At 31.1% G+C, this 25,791-nt stretch overlaps 1 protein-coding gene across 2 annotated transcripts in view; it reads left to right on the top strand.

Moving 5' to 3' along the window:
- The window catches only part of LOC143072290 (QRFP-like peptide receptor), a 204,515-nt gene extending 180,145 nt beyond the window's left edge, over positions 1–24,370 (top strand). For both annotated transcript variants that reach the window (XM_076247150.1, XM_076247151.1), the window contains exon 3: positions 22,062–24,370. In XM_076247150.1, the coding sequence (XP_076103265.1) occupies positions 22,062–22,750 (689 nt within the window). In that variant the 3' untranslated portion in view covers positions 22,751–24,370. The remainder of the gene's footprint in view (positions 1–22,061) is intronic.
- Positions 24,371–25,791: the final 1,421 nt, after the last annotated feature.

Raw genomic sequence — 25,791 nt, 5'->3', positions numbered from 1 at the left:
TGGCTTGCTTCAATGTTTGATTCATATTATGACATGTTTTGCAGACATATATTGTTGATAAATACAAATACAAAGAACTTATTTTTGATTCAGACATGAAAGTTTAAGGGTTGCTGCTCACAAGGAAGCTATTAAAGCAAGAGTTCCAAATGGCGAAGTTGAAATCATCCCTTTGTAAATTTTACGGACGCCATCACGAGTTGGTTGGCTGTTATGGAATACCCGTTTCACAAATGATATCGGATATGTACCTTTAGTCGCAGTTACATTCCCCTTCCCTTTCATGAATGTGACCTACCGAATTAGACTGTTTAGCGGATTTGCTATAACATAAGCAACACGACGGTTGCCACATTTGGAGCAGGATTAGCTTAGCCTTCCGGAACACCTGAGATCACATCTAGTTTTTGGTTGGGTTCGTGTTGCTTATTCTTTAGTTTTCTATGTTGTGTCATGTGTTCTTTTGTTTGTCTGTTTGTCTTCTTTTATTTTTAGCCAGACGTTGTCAAATTATTTTAGTTTGACTGTCCCTCTGGTATTTTTCTTACCAAACATCAACTTAGGAGAAAATAATCCGATCCTATAAAGGCTTACTTAGTAAGTACATTCAAATCTGCACGTCAAAATAAGATTATTTAAAAGAAATTTTTTCATTGGCACATGTACTTTCTTTAAGTTTATCGTGAAGTTGACTTTTTTAATACCACTAGTAAATAACATTTAGTATTTTAGACAAGACCTGTCTTTATATCAAAACATTTACAATCGAAATGTTGAAACCATATATCTCTCAACATCAGATTTTCTTTACAGAATTTCTCTTCGTGAACCTTCCATGTTTATCGTTATAATCTACAAGGATTACATCCATAACAATTATATCATCGTACTCGATATTCGATGAACTGATTGACCAATGTGTTTAGCACTTGAAAATCAAAGACGTGTTAATAATTATCAACGTGACCTCCCATCAAAACAAGACTCCGACCTCTTGTTAATGTATCATCGCAAGATATTAAGTTCTTTTTAGATGAATATTGTCTGACTATCTGTTATAGTTGTCAGATAATTACACGTTTGTACGTAAATCACAGTAGACATATAAATTGATAAAACGGAAAGAAACCATATAGTACAGAAAAGAAATGTGTCCTTTGGTAAAGGAATACATTTTCTCAGCAGTAAGCTGTCTTAAAATAAACATCATCAACAACGAGAGTTCAAACAATAATGCAGGCACGTTCTGAAACAGCTTCTCTTTTTGTAATTCGAACCAAGTAAGTCTTTAAAAAATATTTCAAAGTTATTTTTGCCAAAAGGTGACGTTTGGTGTCACGCATACATTAGTATAAATAATACTCTAAAGAGCCTGTGTAGCTCACCTGCATCTTTAACAAAGGCCAATAATAAGTTAAAACCATCACTATAAAGGTATAACTCTATTATGAGCTAACTAAATATTTCAGACATACATATATATAGATCTTATCCTGCTGATCATTTTCCTTTTTAACGTTTCGTTTTATCTATTATTGTTCCAAAATAATAGGGTATAAACGTAAAAAATTGTAAAAATTATAATTATAGGTCAATAATTCCAATAATGAACATTTTTGCTTTAGGTAATTTATTTGTAGATCTTGTTTTGTTGATCTTTTATGCTACTTAACGTATCTATCAATATATTTTATTCTCAAAATAAAAGGCAAACTTCCAAAAAAAACAACTGGAAAAAAAGTATTAAACAGGTTTAACTTCTAACTCAACAATACGTTTATTACTGAATTACCTGATGGTTCTGAAAATATTGATATATTTGTAGATCATGTCTTTCAAAATCACAATCTTGCCAGGCGAGATTCAAAATAAAGAATAAAACCATTTCTTTAAGGTAGATATAAAGGGTAAAATAACATAAAATACTGAAATCCGATTTTCTTTTCACAAGAGGGTAAATTCGGGGCAAGAAATGTATAGTTCTATAGTACAAGTCTGATTGAAAATTAACAGTTAAGCGGATTTCTTATGAACATTTAAAGATTTCTTTTAAATGATAAATAACTATTATATCTGCTACAATTTTGTGATTAAATCTCAGATGAAAGGATAATATCCCATCGTCCCATATTATTATGAATATCAAATGTTTCAAAGTATATGAACATGATAAATTGATTTGTCAATCGTTTTTGATAGTTTTTTTTATTATCATTTTTATTACATGAAGGTTAACAACGACTATCCGAAACTAAATAAGTTCCATTCCACGTTTACTTTGTCTATGTTATCCTTTATCTTATTGTTTTTAATTACCATATCAGGGTTAACATTCTCCAATTCTGCAAAAAAACTCATCATAGATACAATGTACCAGGATCAAATTTTGTATTTTTTATTTGACGCTCGGATAAATGATGTCTTCGTATCGTTAAATATGATTACTTTTTAAATGGACAAAACGGAATGTGTTAAAATGGTATATTGATATTGTGTCTAAGTTTCTGTTTTATAAAACTACAATTTGATGACATTTTTTACATTTTGTAAATGATATATAGAAGTGAAAGAGGGTAGTGACAAATATTATTGAAAGGTTTCCATGACGTCTTAAGATTACTAAAATTGATAGGTAAATGAATATGACCTTTACATAAATCGTATGTCATGTCTTTATCCAATTTCATGTCTTTATCCAATTTCCGAAGTCGTACTATAGCAAATAACTAATTTACTTTTATCGATGACAATATTTGTATTTTGAGTTATATTTCTGTATATTTTTAAATAGTCTTTTCATTTTGATTTGATATTTTTATCTTTTACTTGTTTTTGAATTACTCAATAATGAAACAATCAATGTTTACCAAATTAACCTTGGATTCGTCTAATTGCAAAAGGTAGAATAACAAAATTACCGAGGTCCAAAACAATTTCAAATTGGAAAATCAAAAGCTGAAACTCATCAAATTAATTAAAAACAACTGTCATAATTCTGACTTGGAACAGTCATTTCCTTTTGAAGAAAATGATGGATTGAACTTGATTTGATAGCTAGCTAAACCCCTTATTGCATAACAGTCGCATACAATTCCATTATATTGACTACAATGTGTTAACAAACAAACAGACGTAATAGGTAAAAGTTTCAAAATTTGGATACAACAGTCAACATTGTGTCATCATTTTAACTTCGGAGTTTAGTATGACGTCCATTATCACTGTACTAGTATACATATTTTTAAGGGGCCAGCTGAAGGACGCCTACGGGTGTGGGAGTTTCTGGCTACATTGAAGACCCATTGGTGGCCTTCGGCTGTTGTCTTCTCTATTGTCGGGTTGTTGTCGCTTCGACACATTCCCCATTTCCTTTCTCAATTTTAACCACTATAAAACAAACAATAAAATTGAGAATGGAAATGGGGAATGTGCCAAAGAGACAACAACCCGACCATAGAAAAAAAACAACAGCAGAAGGTCACCAACAGGTCTTCAATGTAGCGAGAAATTCCCGCACCCGGAGGCGTCCTTCAGCTGGCCCCTAAACAAATATATACTAGTTCAGTGATAATGATATGTCAACGAAGAAAAACAAAATGACATTCAGCATAGCACATAAATAAAAAATGGAAGACATGAAAAAGTAACCACCACGGATTGGTGGGATGCATACATATAAGTACCAAGCGAGCCTGGTCAAAAGATTACCATAAACATTAGACTAAACAGTTAAATGATTTGTAAAGACAAATAAAAGAACACTATAACACAACATCAGTATATAGAACCTATACTTCAAGACCATCATGTATCAGTTGTGAAGTTCATATGTTCCGATAAACTTTTTAATGACGTTCTTTGACAATAACCTTGATTCATTAACATCATGCTCAGACACATGTGACGTTTAACATCGTCTGGGTAGCTGACAAACTCACAAGAGACACCAGGACCAATATCTTTATGTCTGAAGGAATGGTTATCAAAGGTACCAGGATTAAAATTTGTAAGGAATTTAGACTCATATAAAAAATTAGAAGAGGTCGACAAGGAGAAGCGCACAGTTATTTCCCACAGGAATACCAAAAAATTGTTGAAAAAGACTTCATCCGATTTCATCAAAAATGTTGTTAACAAGAAATTCAAGCATACTGATCACTTGTTCTTCTGTGTAGAATTTTACTTTTTTGTTCACTATTAACAAAGTGTCGTATGGTATTTAAGATTAATAAATTGATAGAGTATGCTACCATTTTTATATTGAAAATTGTTGTTGATCATTTCTTTAACGTTTCATATATTCCTGAGGTTTTTGTTTGTTGTATAATATCTGTCATATGGGTTATTATGTCTATTAGAGTGACCCTGTTAGGCATAAAAATGCTCGTCAACTCAATAACGGCAAAAAACCATCCAACAATATATATTGTATGACAAGTTTTGACTTAGAAGAAAATGGTGAAAGCAAACTAAACTTTTCGGTACATGAACTTTGAACTTTACATATTGTGTAAGGACGTGTATACTGAAAAATTTGTGTTGTCCTCTAAATGTTTATTGTTTACTTTTAGATTGCATTTCTTTTATATAAACATGTAACATTTATTTATTTTTACGTAAATGATAATAATCATTGTGCGCATGACAGGGTTGTGCTGGTTTACCACCTGGTACACTCAAGACCTTAAAAGCTTAAGCTGTCAAAGAGTATTGAAACCCTATCATTGATCATTTCACAGAATACTAATTACAATTGAAGTGCTTTTCCATATTTACAAAATCTAAAATTGCTACTCATTACAGAACTTATATTTTGGTAAGATCTTTATTGTTGCACTGCTGAGTGTCGTAATATCACATCTGATTTAAATTAATATCTCGCTTTATCAAATACGGTAGGTTTTAGCGTACTAGATTAGCTATAAAGCCCTTGCACGGTCCTCTAAGTCTTTTTGTCGACTGAAAGGTGTTTGTATACAGGCTTTTAAAAAACAAAACCTTCCATTAATCTATGAAACTTTATGCGAAATAATCTCCTAGCACTCTCATTACTTATATTAATTACATTGCCATTTGTGAGTATATAACTCTATTTTATTACCGTCGTGACCTAGAATAATAATTGCTCTATTAGTGTTGTATTCAAATACTATTTTGTATTAAGCTTAAATAAACTGTACATGAACTTGCCTTTGGTAAAAATAGTAAGAACGGATAATTGATGTCCTTGATCAAAAGGCAGACCTGGAAAATAAGGTTGTAATGTAGCACGGAAGAGTAATCCAGCTTAGAAATAAAATTAGACTGTTTGGCAGTATTTAATGGCGCAATAATGTAATCAGGAATTTCATTTCCAAGATCTATTGTTTGCTTTTTGATAAACATCATCAAATGCGACTTTTTTCCTATCAGATAGGAAATTCAGTTTCTATATTGACAACGAACAAACTTATATTTTGATTTTACTACCGTTTTCATTTATTTAACAATGGTTTTATCAATCTTATTAAGTTTTCTGAATTACATAATAGTTATTAAAAAAAATGGTCATTATCGTAATATATGGACTGCCCACATGACAGTGGTATTGACTAAGATAGTGATAATGACTGAGCCGAAGGCGAGGTCAATATCGCTGTCGCAGTCAATACCACTTCCCACGGGCAGTCCATATATCACGATAATAAAATTGAGAATGGAAATGGGGAATGTGTCAAAGAGACAACAACCCGACCAAATAAAAAACAACAGCAGAGGGTCACCAACAGGTCTTCAATGTAGCGAGAAATTCCCGCACCCGAAGGCGTCCTTCAGCTGGCCCCTAAACAAATATATACTAGTCCAGTGATAATGAACACCATACTAATTTCCAAATTGTACACAAGAAACTAAAATTAAAATAATACAAGACTAACAAAGGCCAGAGGCTCCTGACTTGGGACAGGCGCAAAATGCGGCGGGGTTAAACATGTTTGTGAGATCTCAACCCTCCCCCTATACCTCTAACCAATGTAGTAAAGTAAACGCATAACAATACGCACATTAAAATTCAGTTCAAGAGAAATCCGAGTCTGATGTCAGAAGATGTAACCAAAGAAAATAAACAAAATGACAATAATACATAAATAACAACAGACTACTAGCAGTTAACTGACATGCCAGCTCCAGACTTCAATTAAACTGACTGAAAGATTATGATTTCATCATATGAACATCAGACACAATCCTTCCCGTTAGGGGTTTAGTATCATACCATCATAACATATATGAGAAGAACATAACCCGTGTCATGCCAACAACTGTTTTTTAAAAAAAATAATGTGTTTAGTTCCGATGCAAAGACCTTATCAGTGACTCAATATTAACGCCAAAATATGCAATCTTTAATGACTTGACAACAGTATCGTAATTATATCCCTTCTTAATAAGTCTATTCAAAGGTTTTGTAAGTTTCTGAGGTGAATACTGACACCTTTGTGCTTTATAAAGAATATTACAATAAAAAATTGGATGTGAAATACCTGAACGTATTAGAAGTCTGCATGTTGAGCTATATTTACGAATGATGTCTTTATACCGATGATAAAATTTAGTAAATGTTTTGACTAGTTTGTGATATCGAAAACCCTGGTGTAATAATTTTTCAGTAATACATAAATTTCTCTCGTTAAAATCTAAAACAGTGTTACATACACGAGCGAATCGTACAAGTTGAGATATATAAACACCGTAAAATGGTGACAAGGGAACGTCACCATCTAAAAACGGATAATTAACGATAGGAAATGAAAAATCATCACTTTTATCATAAATTTTAGTATTTAGCTTTCCATTAGTGATATAGATATCAAGATCGAGAAAAGGGCAGTGGTCATTGTTAGTATTAGCTTTATTTAAAGTAAGTTCAACAGGATAAATTTCATTAATATACATACTGAAGTCGTCATTATTGAGAGCCAAAATATCATCCAAATATCTAAAAGTATTATTAAATTTGTTTATCAGATGTTGTTTTGATGGGTCTTTGCTTATTTTTGTCATCAATTGTAACTCATAACAATACAAAAACAGGTCCGCAATAAGTGGTGCACAGTTAGTCCCCATTGGAATTCCGATAATCTGACGATATACGGAATCCCCAAAGCGAACAAAAATGTTATCCAGTAAAAATTCAAGGGCATATATAGTATCAAAGCATGTCCAATTAACATAGTTTTTTTGTTTATTGCTACTAAAAAATGACCTAAAAGAGTTTGAACATATATATTCACATTCTGATTTTTTGAATGCCCATTTAATTAGGTGTGTGAATTTTTTCTTAATGAGAATGTGAGGCAATGTGGTATACAGGGTAGAAAAATCAAAACTTTGAACTGATTCAAAATCACCAATATAAGCATGCAATTTATCAAGTACTTCCAACGAGTTTTTGACACTCCAAAAGTAATTTATTCCACTATTTTCGAAGGCCTTATTTGAACAATTTATTATCAGGTTTTTAATTGTACCAAGTGTGCTGGTAAGAAGAATAGACAATTTAGTAGTTGAACAATGGCTTGAAGACGAAATAAATCTATATTTGTAAGGGGTTTTGTGTAGCTTCGGAAGCCAATACATAGTTGGGACTTTCATTGTATTTGGCTCTGCTTGTAAAGCGGTGGCTAAAAGTTTATGTTTGTTACAGATTTCGTTTTCTGAAGATGGAGTCAGTTGGAATGTTGGTGAATTGGTGATTTCCTTTTTCAGAACCTCAATGTTAAATTTACGTCAAACAATAATAATATTATTAGCAGCTTTATCTGCCGGGACAAAAACAAATTCCTTGGCTAGTTCTTTTAGTTTATGACCAGTTCTTCAATATATTATGTTTATTACATTGAAGATCCATGATATTAAAAATTCTCATAAGTTTAAAATGTTCAAACCAAACTTGAGTAACCATTTCTATAGCAAAGATTGAGGACCAGTCGTAGTAATACATGTAGCTATACATAAGTCAGTGCCATTCATTTGTGTGCAATTGTTCGATATATGAATACTCAATTAAGTTTTTTGTATAATTTTCGAAAACATATGGTAAACAATTCAACAACTTACGTATAAAATTGAAAACAGGAAATTTTTTTATTAAAAGGTCATCTCTCGAAACAGAGAAACCAGCCTCCATCGGTCATTTACAGAGAAACCACACCTAACCAGTCATTAAATGTATAAAAGTTCGTTAACGACCGGTTTTCTTGTCCGTTTTTTCGGTTAATGACCGATGGAATTCAATACTGACGAATGAAGAATGTCATGTGGTCCCTTTGAATCCAATAAGAAAAGCTTAGTCTTGACCGATATGAAATAACTTGTAATATTTCTATTTGTTTGATCACAAATATTCTTTCTAGCCATGATCTGGCTTCTGTGCTAATGCGGCGATTATCTACAATCACACAATAAACCACCATTAAACATACATGTTAAATATACTAGTTAAACTTAAACATCTTTTCACAGAGGTCACGAATATAACTGACAAAAACTGACTTTCGATTACTAAATGTTTGCTTTGCAAAAGCTTATCGTATGAAGTATGTACGAGTTATTGAAAATATTACTAATCATGAAGAAAAAAAGCAATCTCACTTCATATTAGATATGAAGCTACTCAATCATGTCAAAAAAGTGTAATTTCATACACAATTTCAAGACTTTATTAAAGTTATAAATAAATAGATTTATATTAAGACACAATCATTGAATTTATCTTAAGATTTAGAACCTTTCAAAAAGAGAGAAGATATAAATGGACGCGGATTATGAAAGTATGGTCTTCAGGTGCTGCCGAATGCGGATACTATACAAGAAGTCCATTAAATGCAACATTCTGCTGTCAAAGTAATAATGTTGCATTACAGTCTACAACACTTTTAGAACCCTTTTTCCTGTATTGAGACAGCAATGTATGTAAGGATCTTGGGGAAACAAAATGTGTTTCATATGACACAAATTATGTTATAACTGTGTTGAGATGTCAGTTCTATCCTGTTCACGTATGAACAAACCTAAACAACCCTTACCCAATTTTTTTTAATGATCAAATGCATACAGTACAAAATATTTCTACTATTTAAAACTTTGCAATTTAACAAAATTAGCTCTAGCCGAAAATCAAATAAGGTTAACTTTTTTTAAATACTTGATTTCCATTGAATAACATTAAATAAGGCATTAGTTTACCGCGTTTTACCAATTATACTGATGTTATCGGTCATAAATAAATAAAAACAACACGATTGAAAGTTCATGCGTGCAAAGAAAAATCTGTAAATCCAAATTGAATAATTCATCTCTGCAAATTGATAGTTTTTTTTTTGGTACCCGCAAATTTGTATAAAATCCATTCTGCAGGATCTTCCTCATCCTGCAAAAAAGGTGTAAAAGCTACGATTAAGAAGTTCGCTACTCAGTTTCAAAATATCAAGCTTTTCATAACACTAGTATATATTGATAGGAGATTAATATAAGAACCAATAGAGCAAAAAAATATTATAGGTCAATGTGCTTATTTTCGAGATATACGCCCTTAACAATTTGGCGGGAAAATGTTCTCTTTTGATCTTTCATAGCTTTACCATTGACAAGTTTAGGTGCCCAAAAACTAATCAAAAATAACAACGATTTTATAAGACTTTTACAGATGTCTTATAATGATACATGTAAAAGATTTATAAAAAGAAAAATGGGGGTCAATGGGCAAAATTTTCTAAGGCATTCAAATGCATAAAACCAGAGGATTCCGAAAATCTGACAAAAACTTCAAAACATGACAAGCGAACTTCCTTGAATAAAACCTGTATAATTGTTTTACATTAGTATTCCTTACAGAAGAGAATAATGGTAGATGAAAAGATAAACATGTATAAACCTTTTAGACAAGAAGAATACCAAACGAAAAGATGAACATTTTTATATATTTAAAAAAAGAGTAATAGAAGATTAAAAGATTCGCATTTATAAACCTTTTTACCAAAGAAGAATATTAGATTAAAAGATACACATTTGAACCTTTTAGAAAAGAAAAATGTAGATGATAAGATTAACCTTTGTAAACCTTTCAGAAATCAAGAATAGTCGATGAAAAGATTCACCTTTGTATGTATATATATATCTATATATATATCTGACTTTTAAAAAACAAGCATTTCAGATGAAAATATTTATATTTTTAAAGCTTTTAGAAAACAAGAAGGTTTACTGAAAGATTCACCTGTGAATACTTTTTAAAAAATCAGTTATTTTTATTTTAAGTATAGATAAAGGCAACAGTAGTGTACCGCTGTTCAAAAGTCATAGCATCAACGATCTCGAAGCTCTGCCATAATATCCTTTGAAATTTCATTTTACCTTGATCCGACTTTTTTTCGAGCTTGAAATCAATTTTTTGGGGTTAAAATTCTATTTTGATAAGAATTCATTCTAAATAATATGCAACAACGTTTAGAAATTTTGCCATAATTGGTTTTAAAAAAACTCCTCTCTGTGTCTCAGGGTAAACACAATGGGGAAAACACGTAAATCAATTATGTGGAAATCACAGTCTCATTATTGACAACAATTGTGTTGATACATCATAGAAATAACCAATAATTTGACGATTTACATGGATTAATTTGAAGTGTTCTTCTTTACAGCAGTAGCTTGTGTTTAACCGTAACCAGTTCAATAAATTCCCATGTTGACGGATAAATACAGCTTGCTGGTAGATTTTAACATTTAAAATAACAAGGTTTGAAACCAAACCAACGATTTATAATTCTGATAATGTTGAGTTTAATGATCCGTTAAGATTTCAATATTAATATCCTTGAAATGGCACAATAACAATAAATAAATACAAAACATTTACTTCCATCGGTTGTTTATTGCATGTAGTTTTTTTAGTCGTTATATTAAAAATACTCTAAAAACCATTGTACGATTCTTTTTCTTGTTGAACAGTTTTAAAATAAGATATTTTTACTATTACCAGCAGTTTAATTCAGGGATTCTACCTAACTATAATATACTAATTAATCAAATCTATGAGGTATGTTAATTCAGTAGCATTTCTATGGAAATAAACTCATCATAGATACCAGGATAAAAAAATTGTATTTGTGACAGACGCGAGTTTCGTCTACAAAAGACTCATCAGTGACGTTCGACTAAAAAAGTTGATATGCCAAATAAAGTACGAAATTGAAGAGCATTGAGGACCAAAAGTTCCTAAAAGTTTGCCAAATACAACTAAGGTAATCTTTTACTGAGGTAGAAAAGCATTGGTATTTCAAAAATGCAAAGTTGTGTAAACAGTTGATTTATAGTTATGACCAAATAAATGAATCCAATGCTGAGTGTGCATGCAGTAGCAAACTCAAAACTCTAGAAGCTAGCTTTATATTAGAGTGAAAATGTCTTCGCCATCAATGATCTTTCTTGCTTGTTAGAATACCCTTGGATATTAGATACTTATGTAATATATATCTTACGGAAATGAATGAGTTTGGAAAGTCAAAAATATGAAATATACAATACAATAAAAATTAAGAGGGTTTAAAAAGAACAAAAGTCGTCTTAAATCCAGTTGTACTGGTCAGATATGGCAAACACAGTTTTTGATAGAACAATTTCAAAACGGTTTGAACTGAAAATTTTGATATATCACGGCATCACTATGATAAAAATGTAACATCAAATATGCATTACAAACTATGTCAACAGGTCAAATCAACACGAAAGAACGATATGACAGTACTGGCAGTTACTGAAATCTGAAAGCATTGATGACAAAAATAATCTCGCTTTTCGTTGTCCACGAGTATAGCACTTTTAATTACGGTGTATTTTGTCTTGATTTTTGTCCTTCCCTCTCTCATTCATTTCTTATGTTTATGTGGTGGAAATGAAAAAAGAGCTGAAATTGAGTTTTGGATGTTTTATTTCAACTGATTTTAGAGCTATAAAACCAGGTTTAATCCACCATTTTCTACGTTTGAAAATGCCTGTACCAAGTCAGGAAGATGACATTTGTTGTCCATTCGTTTTTTATATGTTTTGTCATTTGATTTTCTACTATGTTCAGTATTTGTGTGATTTTACTTTTTGATATGGAAAGAGTGATATAACAAGGTGCAAACAGGTTATATTTAAAGTTTTTAGAACATCTCTCGACTTGTCTATAGGGATATGGATGTGTATTGTCCAAATTTGTATGAAGTAAACATGCATTTTTTTCTGAAAGTTGAATATATTTTTGGACTTGTACTGTACATTACACACACAAAATTGACCAAAAAAAAACAAGGATTTAGTTTTGCATTTGCATAAACTGAGCTCTACATGCAATTTTTACGAAAGTCACTACTTTCAAATCACCTACTGAGTATCTGAACCTAATGCAAAAGGGTTAAGTCAGTGAGGATATATCAGTTGTTCAAAATTAAAGTACAAGATCCAAATATGATATAAAGAAGGTCCAATTAATCACATTTCCTTTAAAAATGATACAAGAGATTTTGCGCAATGATTTTTATACTTTTCCTCAACTGTTTTAAATGTGCCTCTGAATATTCAGTGGTTGTACTTGTAATATGCGTAAATTAGATGTTGTTTATGATACGTAATGCAAGCAAAGACACCTTTTGGACATATTAAAATACGTTTCCTGTTATTTTAGCCTAACATCATATGCTGGACATTCATGGTTACTGGTTTGTAAAGATCTATAGTATTTTTCTCAACAAGGTTGAAAGGATAACCGGGATGAGAGGATGTACTCACACAGACTTTCACTAGATAGAAAAGACAGACTGTCTAACTTCCTTGTTCCTACCATTTAATGAATACCTTTAAGACATTTCTGGTAGATTTATAAAATACAAAGAACTTATATTCAATTTAAATATGAAAATAAGGAGACCAACTGATTTTACTTGTATAAAAATCCGATCAAACCCCTGGAGGACAAAATGTGTTTTCCAATTACGGACAATGTCAACGGAACAATGATCAAGTCAATAAAATATTGGACTTACAATTACTTTAAATAAAACAAAATGTTTAACTCTAAAGTTTCCTTTTTTCGTTTTCGTTAGAATCCGGCTTTATCAAGGTGTTTTTATCTCAAATCTTTAAAATTGACTAGAATTTTCCTTCCTTGTATTAGGTCAGTGGCTATTTCTGTGTTCATCTGTTTTACCCACAATTAAAACTGGTCGCCAATATTTTGCCAAGTGTGCAGAAAGAGGAGCTTAACACCAAATCTTAATCAAATCATTCAGGTTCGTGTAGTTTAATGTTACATCACAATAATGTTTTAAAGAATTTATGACGATATTCAAATTTATTTATTCTAAGCGGTAATGTGTTTTGTTTTTGCAGAAACTATAATGGTTAAAAAATAAGTTAGGTCATATGTATGACACATACTTCACTAGATATGCATGTGACATGGAATAAGATAATCATTTTATTGAATAGTGGTAGAAATGAAAAGAAATAATGGATTGAACAACAAACAAAATGGTTTCTTTTCTTTAAATTGCCAAAATACATTAACCGCTTCCATATTAAATTATCGTCGAAATTACACGAGCGCATTTTGCGTTTATTGCATAAGAACTCCATATAAGTCGGCTGCGGAATACTCGATGGTGTTGAAGGGATTACTTGCTGTTAAAATGAATTTAAACCCAAAGTAATTGAAGAAAATCCAACCTTTATTTCTATAATATGTCTTTCTAAAAAGATAAACCCACGAAGAAATGTGACAACATATTTTTAAATCTGAACTATATATATGTATAATATGTTGTATTTGTATATGAAACCACATCATGGTTTAATAGCTTTTTCGTGACATCCTCGTGTATTGCAATTAATTCGCGTTATCCCTTTATAGCAACTCTTTTAATATCGAAAACATGTTGCTGATATATAGTTGTCTGGTAATTTAAACTTTGTATGGTATATTATTAAAATAAAATCTCATTGAGGTTTTGTTTTCATTTCTTTACCTAATATATGTGCTTAGAATGTGCCAGAATAACATGATTTCGTTTGAGAAGAAAATGTTGTATGGTGAAGGAAAACGTTATTATTGATTTTTCGCATATAATTGAAATTTCCGTGATATTAGATCTTCTATCTATAGGGAATAGGGATTATGAGATTATGTTAACATTGTCTTTCGTACATACAGATATACAAAGATTTATTTGAGAGTTTATAGGGGATAAAAAAAACTGAATTCTTTTTTTATATCTTCAACGATTTTTTTGATTTATAAGTTCTTTTCTGAAAGAGTTACCGCAGATTTGAATTGTTAAATCTTATTTTTATCGATATATGCATTGAACGAACGGACTATCTATACTTATCCATTCGGGAAATGCCATAAATTTGTTAAATGGTTAGTTCAATATTCAGCAATTATCTACCTAACTTTATAAACTCATTATAAATCATTTTACCAATAGTCGACAGGAATAAGAAAATTCATCCCTGATATTATTTACGTTTTTGCTCATTCTTAAGTGGTTCTTGTTTGGAGTCTTTGACATTTTTTTGTCGAACTATCCTTCACAGTAAAGTTTTATAACACCACGTAAACATTTCGTAAGCAGTGCTTTGCACAACTTTGCTGAATGCCTTTTGACTCATCTGATTGGACTGTTGCAGATAAATCATATGTAGACGTAACACCCCTATGACGTACCAAACTACACACCTGGTATCTTTGATGTATTTATTTTGAGTGTAGAAAATGTTGGTATATGAAATATGAGAATTATAGGCTCATTTGTAGTACCACTCTCATACTTTCATGATAATATCAAAAAACAATTGTTACAATAGATTTACTGCTTTGATCTTCCTTACATAATTTCATAAAGTAATATCAAGAGAATTTAAAGTCTTTTATGTCGTCAAAGTGTCTGGTGGCTGTTAGTACAAACGTTTATACCCTGAAATCTAGATGTTATTTCATGTGTGAGAACACCTGCTTTCGTCTTTTAAGATTCATAAACGATTGTTGTGTTAATTCCTTTTAAAATTTGTTATTAATATTGTTTATGTCATAAAATTGTAACAATTACGTATACAATATTATATTGTTTAGTACTTAATATGTGTTTTTGATGATGTGTGTTAAAATTTGAAATTAAAACCTTTCCATTTAAGAACTGTTCGTGAATGTTAAGGTGATACCCAACACTTTAGCTAAAATTAATTTGGGTCGTTTAATTATCTTAAAATTTTAACAACGTATTTACTTTGACCCTTTTACAAAAATATAAAAATTTCAAAAAATTTGAACCAACCGTTTTATCAGAAAAATTACACTGGTTATATAGCAGTTTGACAAACACTTATTTTGATCATTGAGAAGCTTAATATTCTCTTAACAACACAACGTAATTAAAACGTTGAGCTGATTTTACAGAGTTATCTCCCTGTAGTGTTAGGTACCACCTTAAGATAGTAAAAACCTACATAAAGTAGCCTTCTGTTTATTAAAATATCATGATATACATATGACTTTTAATATTGCTTCGTTAATCTTTTGATATAATTCAGAGTGAAGTAGATCTGTATAATCAAAACATCAATTCTAAGCCTCTTTGTTAAAGGGTTTCATGATAAGATACAGAAATTTTAAGATCAGATTGAACGTCTATAATTTATGGTAATACTTCAGTATTGATTTGCATTTTTGTGTTGAAAATATATATGTTAACATGTCTTAATAGTGTTAATTGATTTAGAATAGTTCCTCACCACGTTTTGCTTCGTGTTTAAAGTCGTTTTTTAACTATAATTGTTTAAGTTTTACACATTGTGACTTGGACTTGGATAGAGAGTTGTCTCCTGTGCACTCATAACAAATCTTATCTCTAGTAAATGCCAGTTGGTGTGTTAGACTCATTATGACTGTGCTACTATATGTCTTTCCTAGCTCCTTAATCAGAATAACACATTCCAAAAACTGTATTTATTATATGATATTACACATTAATTTTCAGATTGCATCTTCTCTATAAAGTGTCTTACCTAAAGCAAAATAAGCAAAAGGGAATTCTTCAATTTTGTTTTGTCTTTCAGGTTAAGACTGCATGTAATGCAAATTAGGACATTCCGTATAGAGTATTACATAATGATTTAAAGTATATATCTCAAATTTTGGAGAGAAAACAAATTTAAAAGGATGACAGATATCTTTATTCTTGTTGGTTTGACTTTTGAATTGTAGAAATAATACTCAATGTTAATATACATCAAAATCAGACGCGCGTTTATTCTGCAAAAGACTGACCAGTGACAAGTCGTATAAAACAGTTAAAAAGGGGCTAAATGAAATACGATGTCGAAGAGCATATAGGATCCTAAATTCCAAAAAATTTTGCCCAATGCTGCCAATGCAGCTAACGCCATCTATTCCTTGAGCTGGCATTATTTAGTATTTCGAATGATTCAAAGTTTTATGAACCATTTAATACATATTTTCGACCATATCAATGAAAACTAATGTCAGCATAACAGTGCTGACTAAAAGGGTGGTAATACTCTCAGGCCTTGTTCTTTGAACTTTGTTATCTCATCGACAATCAATCAAATTCACGTTAATGTATATAGAGGTCTTCTCACAGACTTAAACAGTAGACCAATGTTTACATGATATCCAAAGTTAGGATGACCTCTAGTCTACAAATATGAATGGATTGTTTTAAAATACCACCCGAAATCAACCATTAAACCAACTTTCAAACTTATGACCGACAATATTAAGTCATTAAGTTATAATTTAAAAGACCACCATTCGGTGTGCGGTTTGGTTGCGTTCATATTTATCAACTTTCAGACTTAAACATTAGACACATGTATATAATATATCGTACGCTCTGTAATTCCTCTTGTCTTAGTTTCAAATATGAAGGAATATTTTTAAAAGACTACCCGAAATCTAATATTCATACCAACTTCCCATCTAATGGCCAACAACATTAATTCATAAAGTTATAAAAGATCATCACTCTCTGCGAGGTTGGATTGCTTTGATAATAATTTCAATGCTCGCACTTTTTCCTACATGACTTGAAATTTCCAGCTTGTCACTCTTTGGCTTAGCATATATTCTCTATAGAACTAAGATTTCCGTCAGTTTTCATTTCATTAATATAAAATCAATAAATGTATTGTATCATTTTAGATTCTAATTTCTCAAGTGACTTTCATTTCACTTTTTCCTAACATATGCTACGAACTTTAGTAATTTCAAGATGTTTTAGGACAACCAAAAAGATATTGCATTTTGCATAACAGAGCGTGTATTATCATCTAAGAGATAAAACGAATGAATACTAAACCATACTCAAATATAGAAGTGAAAAAGGAAGGCTCTCGATCGTTGATGATATAGTCCTTAATCCTCTATTATTGTCTCTCAGAGACGTCGCAGAACATTAATAAAACAAATTATTATGCGATAACAAAATTACCGAAAACAACTATAAGCAGATAGCACGAATTCATACCTGCTATCCATTATTTGTATAGATCTTGTTTTATTTGCAGATTGAAAACCCAAGAAATTATTCTCTGTATAAACCAAAATATAATAGGCTATGCAAAATGCCATTATTTGCTTATGATTCTATGAATCGTATATTGAAATGCAGTACTTGGTTTGGATGATTCGTGAATATAAAGTACTGAAGGGTTTACTATAGTATGGACGGATATACGTCATATTGGTAACGTCAAAACATTGCTGTCGTAATACAGCTTTTAAAGTTGATTCTCTTGTTATTTCCTATATAATTTCACTTAGATTAAATAGATTGGATGTCTTAGCCAGTAATTTGGCATTTACGATGGTTTTGTTAGAGAATGGCTTGGTTTATTCACGACGACGTTTATTTACGTCACCCATGATGAGACGCAAGATTTGTAGACGCAGAATGTTATAATTGGTTTCCCTTTACTGTTTGACAGAATCAATTTATCATGTCACATCCAACTGACAAATTTACGATAGGCCTACCATCTCATCAGCTCTGCTTTACTAATATGACTTGTAAGTGAAAATTAGTGCTTTGTTGTGTCTCTATAATTGTTTATGTCCTTGGAATGGAATATTGTAGATTCAGCTTTCTATTTCTTCCACTAAACAATTTCATAGATTATACGTTTAGTATTTCATGTCATATGTCTGCAAATTGTATTTTAGTTTTTAGTTTTTCGGGTGAAAGAATTTAACGGGAAAACAGCAAATTTCTGATAAACAACATACACTTGTATATCGTCCATTTGTACAATCGATGGTAAACTCTGAACTCTGATTAAAAAAATCATAAAAAAAATAACGATGACTTGAAATATCTCTTCACCATTTTTTTTGTTTCTTGTAACAATGTCCCCGTATCTCTTCTCACCCAGCCATAGGTCCACTGATGTCAATATCACTAGTTTCAATCTGTCCCTTATATTTGCTTTTCTTGTGTCAGGTTTTGAAACGTTCTACGTTATTTGAAAGTTTAAACGAATGAAGGTTCGTGCTTGCAAAGTAGGAGACTATTCCTACAGTAGGACCAGGATCTTCTCACCCTTCTTTAACCTTAACTAGTGAACTAGTTTTGCACTGAAACGGCAATTTTAGTCGAAATTAATCGGAAAAGACAGAGGCTGAAATATTAAGTTAAATAAATGGTTTTAGCCTTTTAGTCGGCTGTTAGACTTAATATCTGCATTAAATTTCGTAGTGTTCAGACAATTTTCTTGCGTTCATTTAATATATATTTGTAGCATATTTATTGACTGGTAAGTTTACTGGAATCTCCTTATTTGTATAACGCTTTGCTATGAACAACGTGTAGCAGTCAACCGATAACCAACTAAGAGTAACTGTAATATATATGTGTAAAACAATAATTATTGAATGCTCAGCAAAATGACAGAACAGTGTTGGATTTCTGCTAAGAAAACTTTGACACTTAACCAAAAAGAGTTAAGATAAACCGAAGGCTCAATTTGTCTTCTTAGAATATAACAGAACTATGGATATCCTCATTGATCCTACACCAAGATGCTTTTTTTTTCCGTACAGAATAAAAATATTTTTGTCAATTGCAAAATTGCTTTTTACCTCAAAAAATATAAAGCGCATGAGAAAACTAATACAAAGGACTTTTTTTTATATATATTTCTTGAAGCTTTAATCATATTTTTTCTTTCAGACGTTACTTATCTATCCCAAATTCATGTATTTGTTTTTGATGTTATATGTGTTATTCTCATAGGATTTTGTTTAATACTTAGTCCGTTTCTGTGTGTGCTACATTTCAATGTTGTGTCGTTGTTCTCCTCTTATATTTAATGCGTTTCCCTCAGTTTTAGTTTGTCACCCCGATTTTATTTTTGTCCATGGATGTATGAGTTTTGAACAACGGTATACTACTGTTGCCTTTATGTACCGAGAATATTATTTGATTTAGTTGATGATAGCATAACTCATGACAACATATGATGTTAATCCGATTGTCTTACACAAGTGCAAAAGATGTAATGGCCAGCTGTGTTCCTTATGACATGATTTTATTTTTCTAGTCATATTTTACAAAAGGCCTAGAGTCATCTTAATTATTTACATATTACATAAAGCAGAGATTCTGTGTATATAATAGCGTAAAAATATCGAACTTTTTAAGAACTTTTATGTAATGTCAAGATCAATTTTCACCATAATAATTTCAATCAGTTATTTGCAAAAGAACAATGTACCTTATATTACATGTATTCCACTTTATAAGGTTTTCATTAGTTGTCGTTTTTATTTCTTCAAATACTTTTTAGTATTAATTCTATTTCTTAGTAACGCTTGTTTATCCTTTTTTGAAAATATATGTTTGTTTAATACAAAACACAATTGAAACCTTGATGCGTTGGTGACTAGGACGTCACACTTTTCAGGAAGCAAGATATGGACGAGTGCAAAAAATTTGTAAACGTAGTCACAAGGTTAAGTGCAATTCACTGTTTCCATCAGAAAAATGTATAGTAGCTTAAAACTCGACAATCTGTTACGTAATATACATATAAAAAGGGAAAGGTACCAACATTACATTTTGGAATGCCAAACACGCGTTTCGTCTACAAAAGACGTTTAATGACGCCCGAATAAAAAAAAATGTAAAAAGGGCAATTTAAGTACGACGTTGAAAAGGCATTTAGAGCCACACATGCTTAAAGGTTGTTACCATTTACATTTTTATTAAGTTAATAAATTCCTTGGTGAAAAGATTATCCAAAGTTTTAAACAGTTTAATATATATACAATTTTACCAACACAATTAAACAAAGAAAAGAAATCGAAGCTTTGCAAAATGTCTGACGACATGCAAGACAATGCGTGTAACATGCGTGATAGACAATCTTAGTTAGTTACTTAGTACACGATATTATTGACATCATTGCCTGTTAAAAGCCTTACGGATATGAATCTTTTATACTAGCAAATGAGTGTAAAGAACTCTACTATAGCCAACGAATTGAAGCATTTCAATGTCTGCTTTTCAAATGTATAAACACATTTCACCTGATAGAACTGTCATTCAGCTTAATTACGAAATACTACTTAAAACCTTATGTATTATAGCTTTAAAATACAAATATAGTCATATCAATTGATTTGTTTTGACATTGTCACTGCATAATAACTACTAAACAAGAATGTACTATTTTTATAGTTTTTTTGTTTTTTTTCTTTTTCTCTTTTAAGATTGATCAATTTCACATTCACTGATGACGTCTTCGTATTCGTCCTTAATTAGTATGGTATAAATTAATGTACCTTTCATGTCGTTATAGCCAATAATATGTCATTCATGTGTTACAGGAATATATAAAAAGTGGAGTCTAAGATTAAAACCGAAAATAGAATACTGATTAAGAAATAAAACAAAAACAATTTATTTTCGTTCGTGACATTAATTTTTGTCCTTGGAAACGTTAATAAAAAACACAAAATGCCAAAAACAAGCAAAATTCTAAAAACAGGATATGGCAGTGATGTATCGGAAATATTCTTTCACATGTAGACGGTATATACATACTTGTCGTCTCCCCTGATAAAGTGGCTCGAATCAATTAAAGAAATCATGATAATACCTTCTGGCTCCCTTATGTGACTAAAATGCATGTTCAACTAATTTGTATTAATATACTGGGAAGATTACATGTATATAGCTCTATACGTTTGCACGTGTATAATCATCCCTCACTTTCAAATGTTTAGGTTCGAGCATTCCAGGTTATGGCAAATCTATAAAAGTGCAGCAGACACAATGAATTTAAAATGAATGTTTTCTGTCTATTCCACATGACATCAAAAATACGGTGCTCACTTTAAAATAACACGCTACGCGGGTTATTTAGTGTGCACCATATATTTTATGTTATTTCTTCATAGACAGAGAAAGAAATTATTACAGTTATTCCTTAAATAAAAAAAAATGTTAAGTTTGTTTGCTAAGCATAATATATTTCGCAAACTAGTTATTCTTGAATTGGTTGGAACAAACATCATACAGGATGTAAATATGACAAGATTAAGTTTTTACGTTGAAATACATGACAATTTTCTGTAACCGCTCAAACATAAAATCTTGCCTACAGGAACATAATAGATTTTATTCTTTCCGGTATTGACCTTTATATAACATTGACAGACTAAAGCCCAAACAAAAAGTTTTTTGTAAAAATTGTATTAAAAAAATGGAAAGAATTAATATGCATTAAAGAGAGATATTTTTAATTCGTCATTGAGACATCAAACACGATGAGACCATTCTGAATGATATCTTCAAACGGATGCATATATTACTGTCTTCAAAAATTAAAGTAAAAGAAAAATAATCTACATTATACATCATACACTGAAACACTAACCTAGTGATCGGTTACCGTCCCATTGCAGTGTACCCCATAACTTCTTTTATTCATAATCATTCTGTTAACAGGCTTGTTTTATTTTTCAGGAGTAGCAGTAGCTGTCAGTGTTTATTCTCTAACAGCGATGAGCATCGACAGATATTTGTCTATTCAAAATCCGATGGCATCACGAAAATTCATGACAAAGCGACAATGTCTGATCATGATCGCAGCCATGTGGATTATATCAGCCTTGTTTATGGGTCCATTGCTGTACATCAAAACGGTCGATACTATTGAACTGGATAGCTTGCCGTCTGTTGACTTTTGCATTGAGCAATGGCCACAAGAGCGAGATCGTAAAGCATACGTTTTGTTTTTATTGTTTGTGGTATTTCTTATTCCCGGTGTAACTCTGGCCGTCTGTTACTCGCATGTTGGACGCGCCCTCTGTTCAAAGGATATGACACGTGAAGGGTCTGATACAAGTACACGTGGGTTGTTTTCCAGGAAGAAAGCTGCCCGAATGATCATTATTCTCATCATTGTGTTCATGTTGTGCTGGTTGCCTTATAACATTGCGTCTCTCGTATCTGATTTGTCAGATGACTTCGTTCTTATCCTCCTTTTCTTCACATTATGGCTTGGACATGCGCATAGCGCTATCAATCCTGTCATGTTTTGGTTGTTGAACAGGCGTTTTCGGGAGAAAGTACGAGTTTTGGTAAAATCTGTAAAAAAGAATACATTCTCTTGTACCTCAACAAGTAGCATGTCATTGCCAGCCTACGTATAGAACACTTAGTGCAGACAGTAAATTTAGTTAATGTTAAAACAATCAAAAGTCCTCTAAATTGGTGTTGTTTGTGACAAATCTAATTCAATACTTCTATTCGAAATGATTCATGATGTTAAAAATATATATATGGTATGAGTACGGTTGTCCTCATTAATTTGATACAGGTAGTGTTTACGATGATAATCTAAATACGTCAATTGTATCCTTCTTAGAAGTAAATTAAATGCTGATTACCACATCAAAAAGCTTGGTGACATCACATGGCATTGTACTAGAATGATCCATTTGCTACGTTGTATAACGTTGTTTTAAACAATTTCATATTAAGAAAATCAAAATCTTTATCAACAAGCAAATCAAGAAATTGAAGAGTTTTTTCTTTAAATTCATCATATGAAAAACAAATTTCTTTGCATTTAAATGATCGATCTCCCGATAAGCTTTAGCAAGTTGTTAAACCGAATCCAACAGAACATATGTCAAATATTAATCAACAAAATTTTAAAACGAATTCATTCGATCTTCTCTTTACAATACTAGAACAAATGATGGTGTCTACAATTATACATGTTGATATCTAAAACCTTCTTAGTAATAAACTTGCAATGAAACTTTAGATCGCAATGTGCTGCCTGTAGCTTGAATCATATTTCCAATGTATAGATAACTTATGATATTATAAACATAAGACATCAATGATATTCTATTCGCCGCAGACGAATTGATGTTATTGTGTGCTATCAATTCCATTTTTGTTTAAACATGTATGTTATATTTTGACTACAAGCCAGAAAGGACCTTTTGACAAATATTAAATATCACGGAAGAAACTTAAACAACTGTTTCGAGTATTTTTTGGTAAAAGTGAACAAAATTTCTACCCGGTCAGATAAATATGCCTTATATATTTTTTATACAACTGTCATTGAACTCCAATTATTATTTGTGAACCTTTTTATATATATTTTATAATCCATAAACTGAAGGTGCTACAGTAAAGGTGAATGTTTTGTGAATAAACAGGTCAGCCAGTTGGTTATTAGAAATTCACACAGTAACAGTATTTCGAAAGTATAAACGATGAAGAGGGGCTGGAAGGGGGATTTTAATTTCAGTATTTTTTGTTATTTTATGCCACTTTCTCTATTCTTTATGATTTTTTACTTTTATTCTCTATTCCATGTATTGTAACACCCATTAATCTTTATTCAATTTTTTTTTTACTGTTTTTCTTTATTCGTGATTGTTAGAGCTTTATTATTCATACTTTGACAATTATTCTTTATTCTGTAAACCCCATCCACCCTCATTGATTATGAACAGCCACACATTCGAACTGTAGGCTTTGTATATATATCTTATAATACCAGTTAACCGTTTTGTAGATGAATAGTCTGATAAATTTATTTGGTGCTTCGTTATACAACTCTATATTTGAGGGAGGGAATACAATAAATGCTACCGGTGTTCAAAAGTCATGCATCGATTAAGAGAAAACATTTCCGGGTTACAAACTAAAACCGAGGGAAACATATCATCTATAAGAGGAAACCAAAGGAATTAACAGGACCATTTTGTCAATATCCACTTTATAAATATATAAATATTTAAAGAAAATGCTGTTTTCTGTTTTGGTTAAATGATTTAGGGGAGGGTATTCTTATGTTAAAACTTTGTTATGGTATCTTAAATTCCGATAACGACGTGTTCAAAAGATAACACTTTAGTGACATTGAAAATTATAATACAACATACATTGTTTTGTTTACTTTGTTGTGACTTTGTTGTGAAATATATTTATTTAGGAAACCATGCAGTAAATATAGCAAATTACTTTACAACATATAGGTATAGTTCTTGACATTTTTTAGTATTACGATAAGTTTGTCTTTTTTATTTTTAGCCATGGCGTCGTCAGTTTATTTTCGATTTATGAGTTTGACTGTCCCTCTGGTATCTTTCGTCCCTCTTTTAAAGTTTATTCTGGTCAGCAATTTTAATTATTTACGCTTTCTCGTAGCTGTCAGAAAATGCCTGAAACCTATATTATTTTATAAAAGGTAATTTAAGCGAATTGTGGAGAACAATTAAATATATAAAAAAGGAACTGGAATTTATATAGTTATCAAAAACTTTAATCACCCAATAAAAGAATTATTGCAGGAACTTCGACGAAGATTTTCCTTTGCTTAATATTATATAAACTTCACCCCAGTTCGTGTAACACTTTTCTATTCTGGACAAAATTTATCGATTTTGGTATATGAACCCTTTATCAATACGGCATTATTGAAGGTTTATTTGATACATTTACCAAGTCATGAATATCACAGTTATTATCCATCCGTGTGATGTGTTTGAGCTTTTAATTTTTCCATTTGATTAGGGAATTTCCTTTTTTAATTTTCCTCGGAAGTCAATATTTTTGTGATTTTACTTTTTCGTATTTAAAGAATAATACGCCAATCAAATCAAATCATAAGAAGTATAACAATATTTATAAAAGCTAATAAAGAATCCATAGTTTCAGCTATTTTATGCCGAAAGTGATCACTTAAGTAATTCCTATGTAACTTAGTTAAGGTTAAAAAAATAAAAAATGTTGGACATGTACGATTGTCAAGCAATGAGACAAATCCCTATTAGATACCAAATGACGTCGAGGATATTTGTATGTTATTTCATTCCAATATTTACTAAGCCCAAAAGTCTTATCCCTTCTTCAACTTTCCGTCAGAGCGTGTATGTACCTTATTACTTCGATAGCATGTTGCCATTGTTTATCGACATTGGTATGACTAAGGCTATTTTTGAAGGTCCAGACATTTTCCGGAAAAAAAGTATTATTTTAGATAAGTTGGATGTCGAAACAATTATCTAAATTTAGACATGTTGTTTTACACCTTTACAATAACTAAATGTTGTTTAATTAGTTTTTCTGTATTAGAATGTTTTAATATTTTTTGTTTAAAAATGGTGTCAGTTTGATACGAGTATTAAAGATTATCCCATGAATGCAAAACACAAAACATATAGGT

This window comes from Mytilus galloprovincialis, chromosome 4, assembly GCF_965363235.1.
Source record: "Mytilus galloprovincialis chromosome 4, xbMytGall1.hap1.1, whole genome shotgun sequence".
Classification (NCBI taxonomy): Eukaryota; Metazoa; Mollusca; class Bivalvia; order Mytilida; family Mytilidae; genus Mytilus; species Mytilus galloprovincialis.
This window is presented reverse-complemented; position numbering and strand designations above follow the sequence as displayed.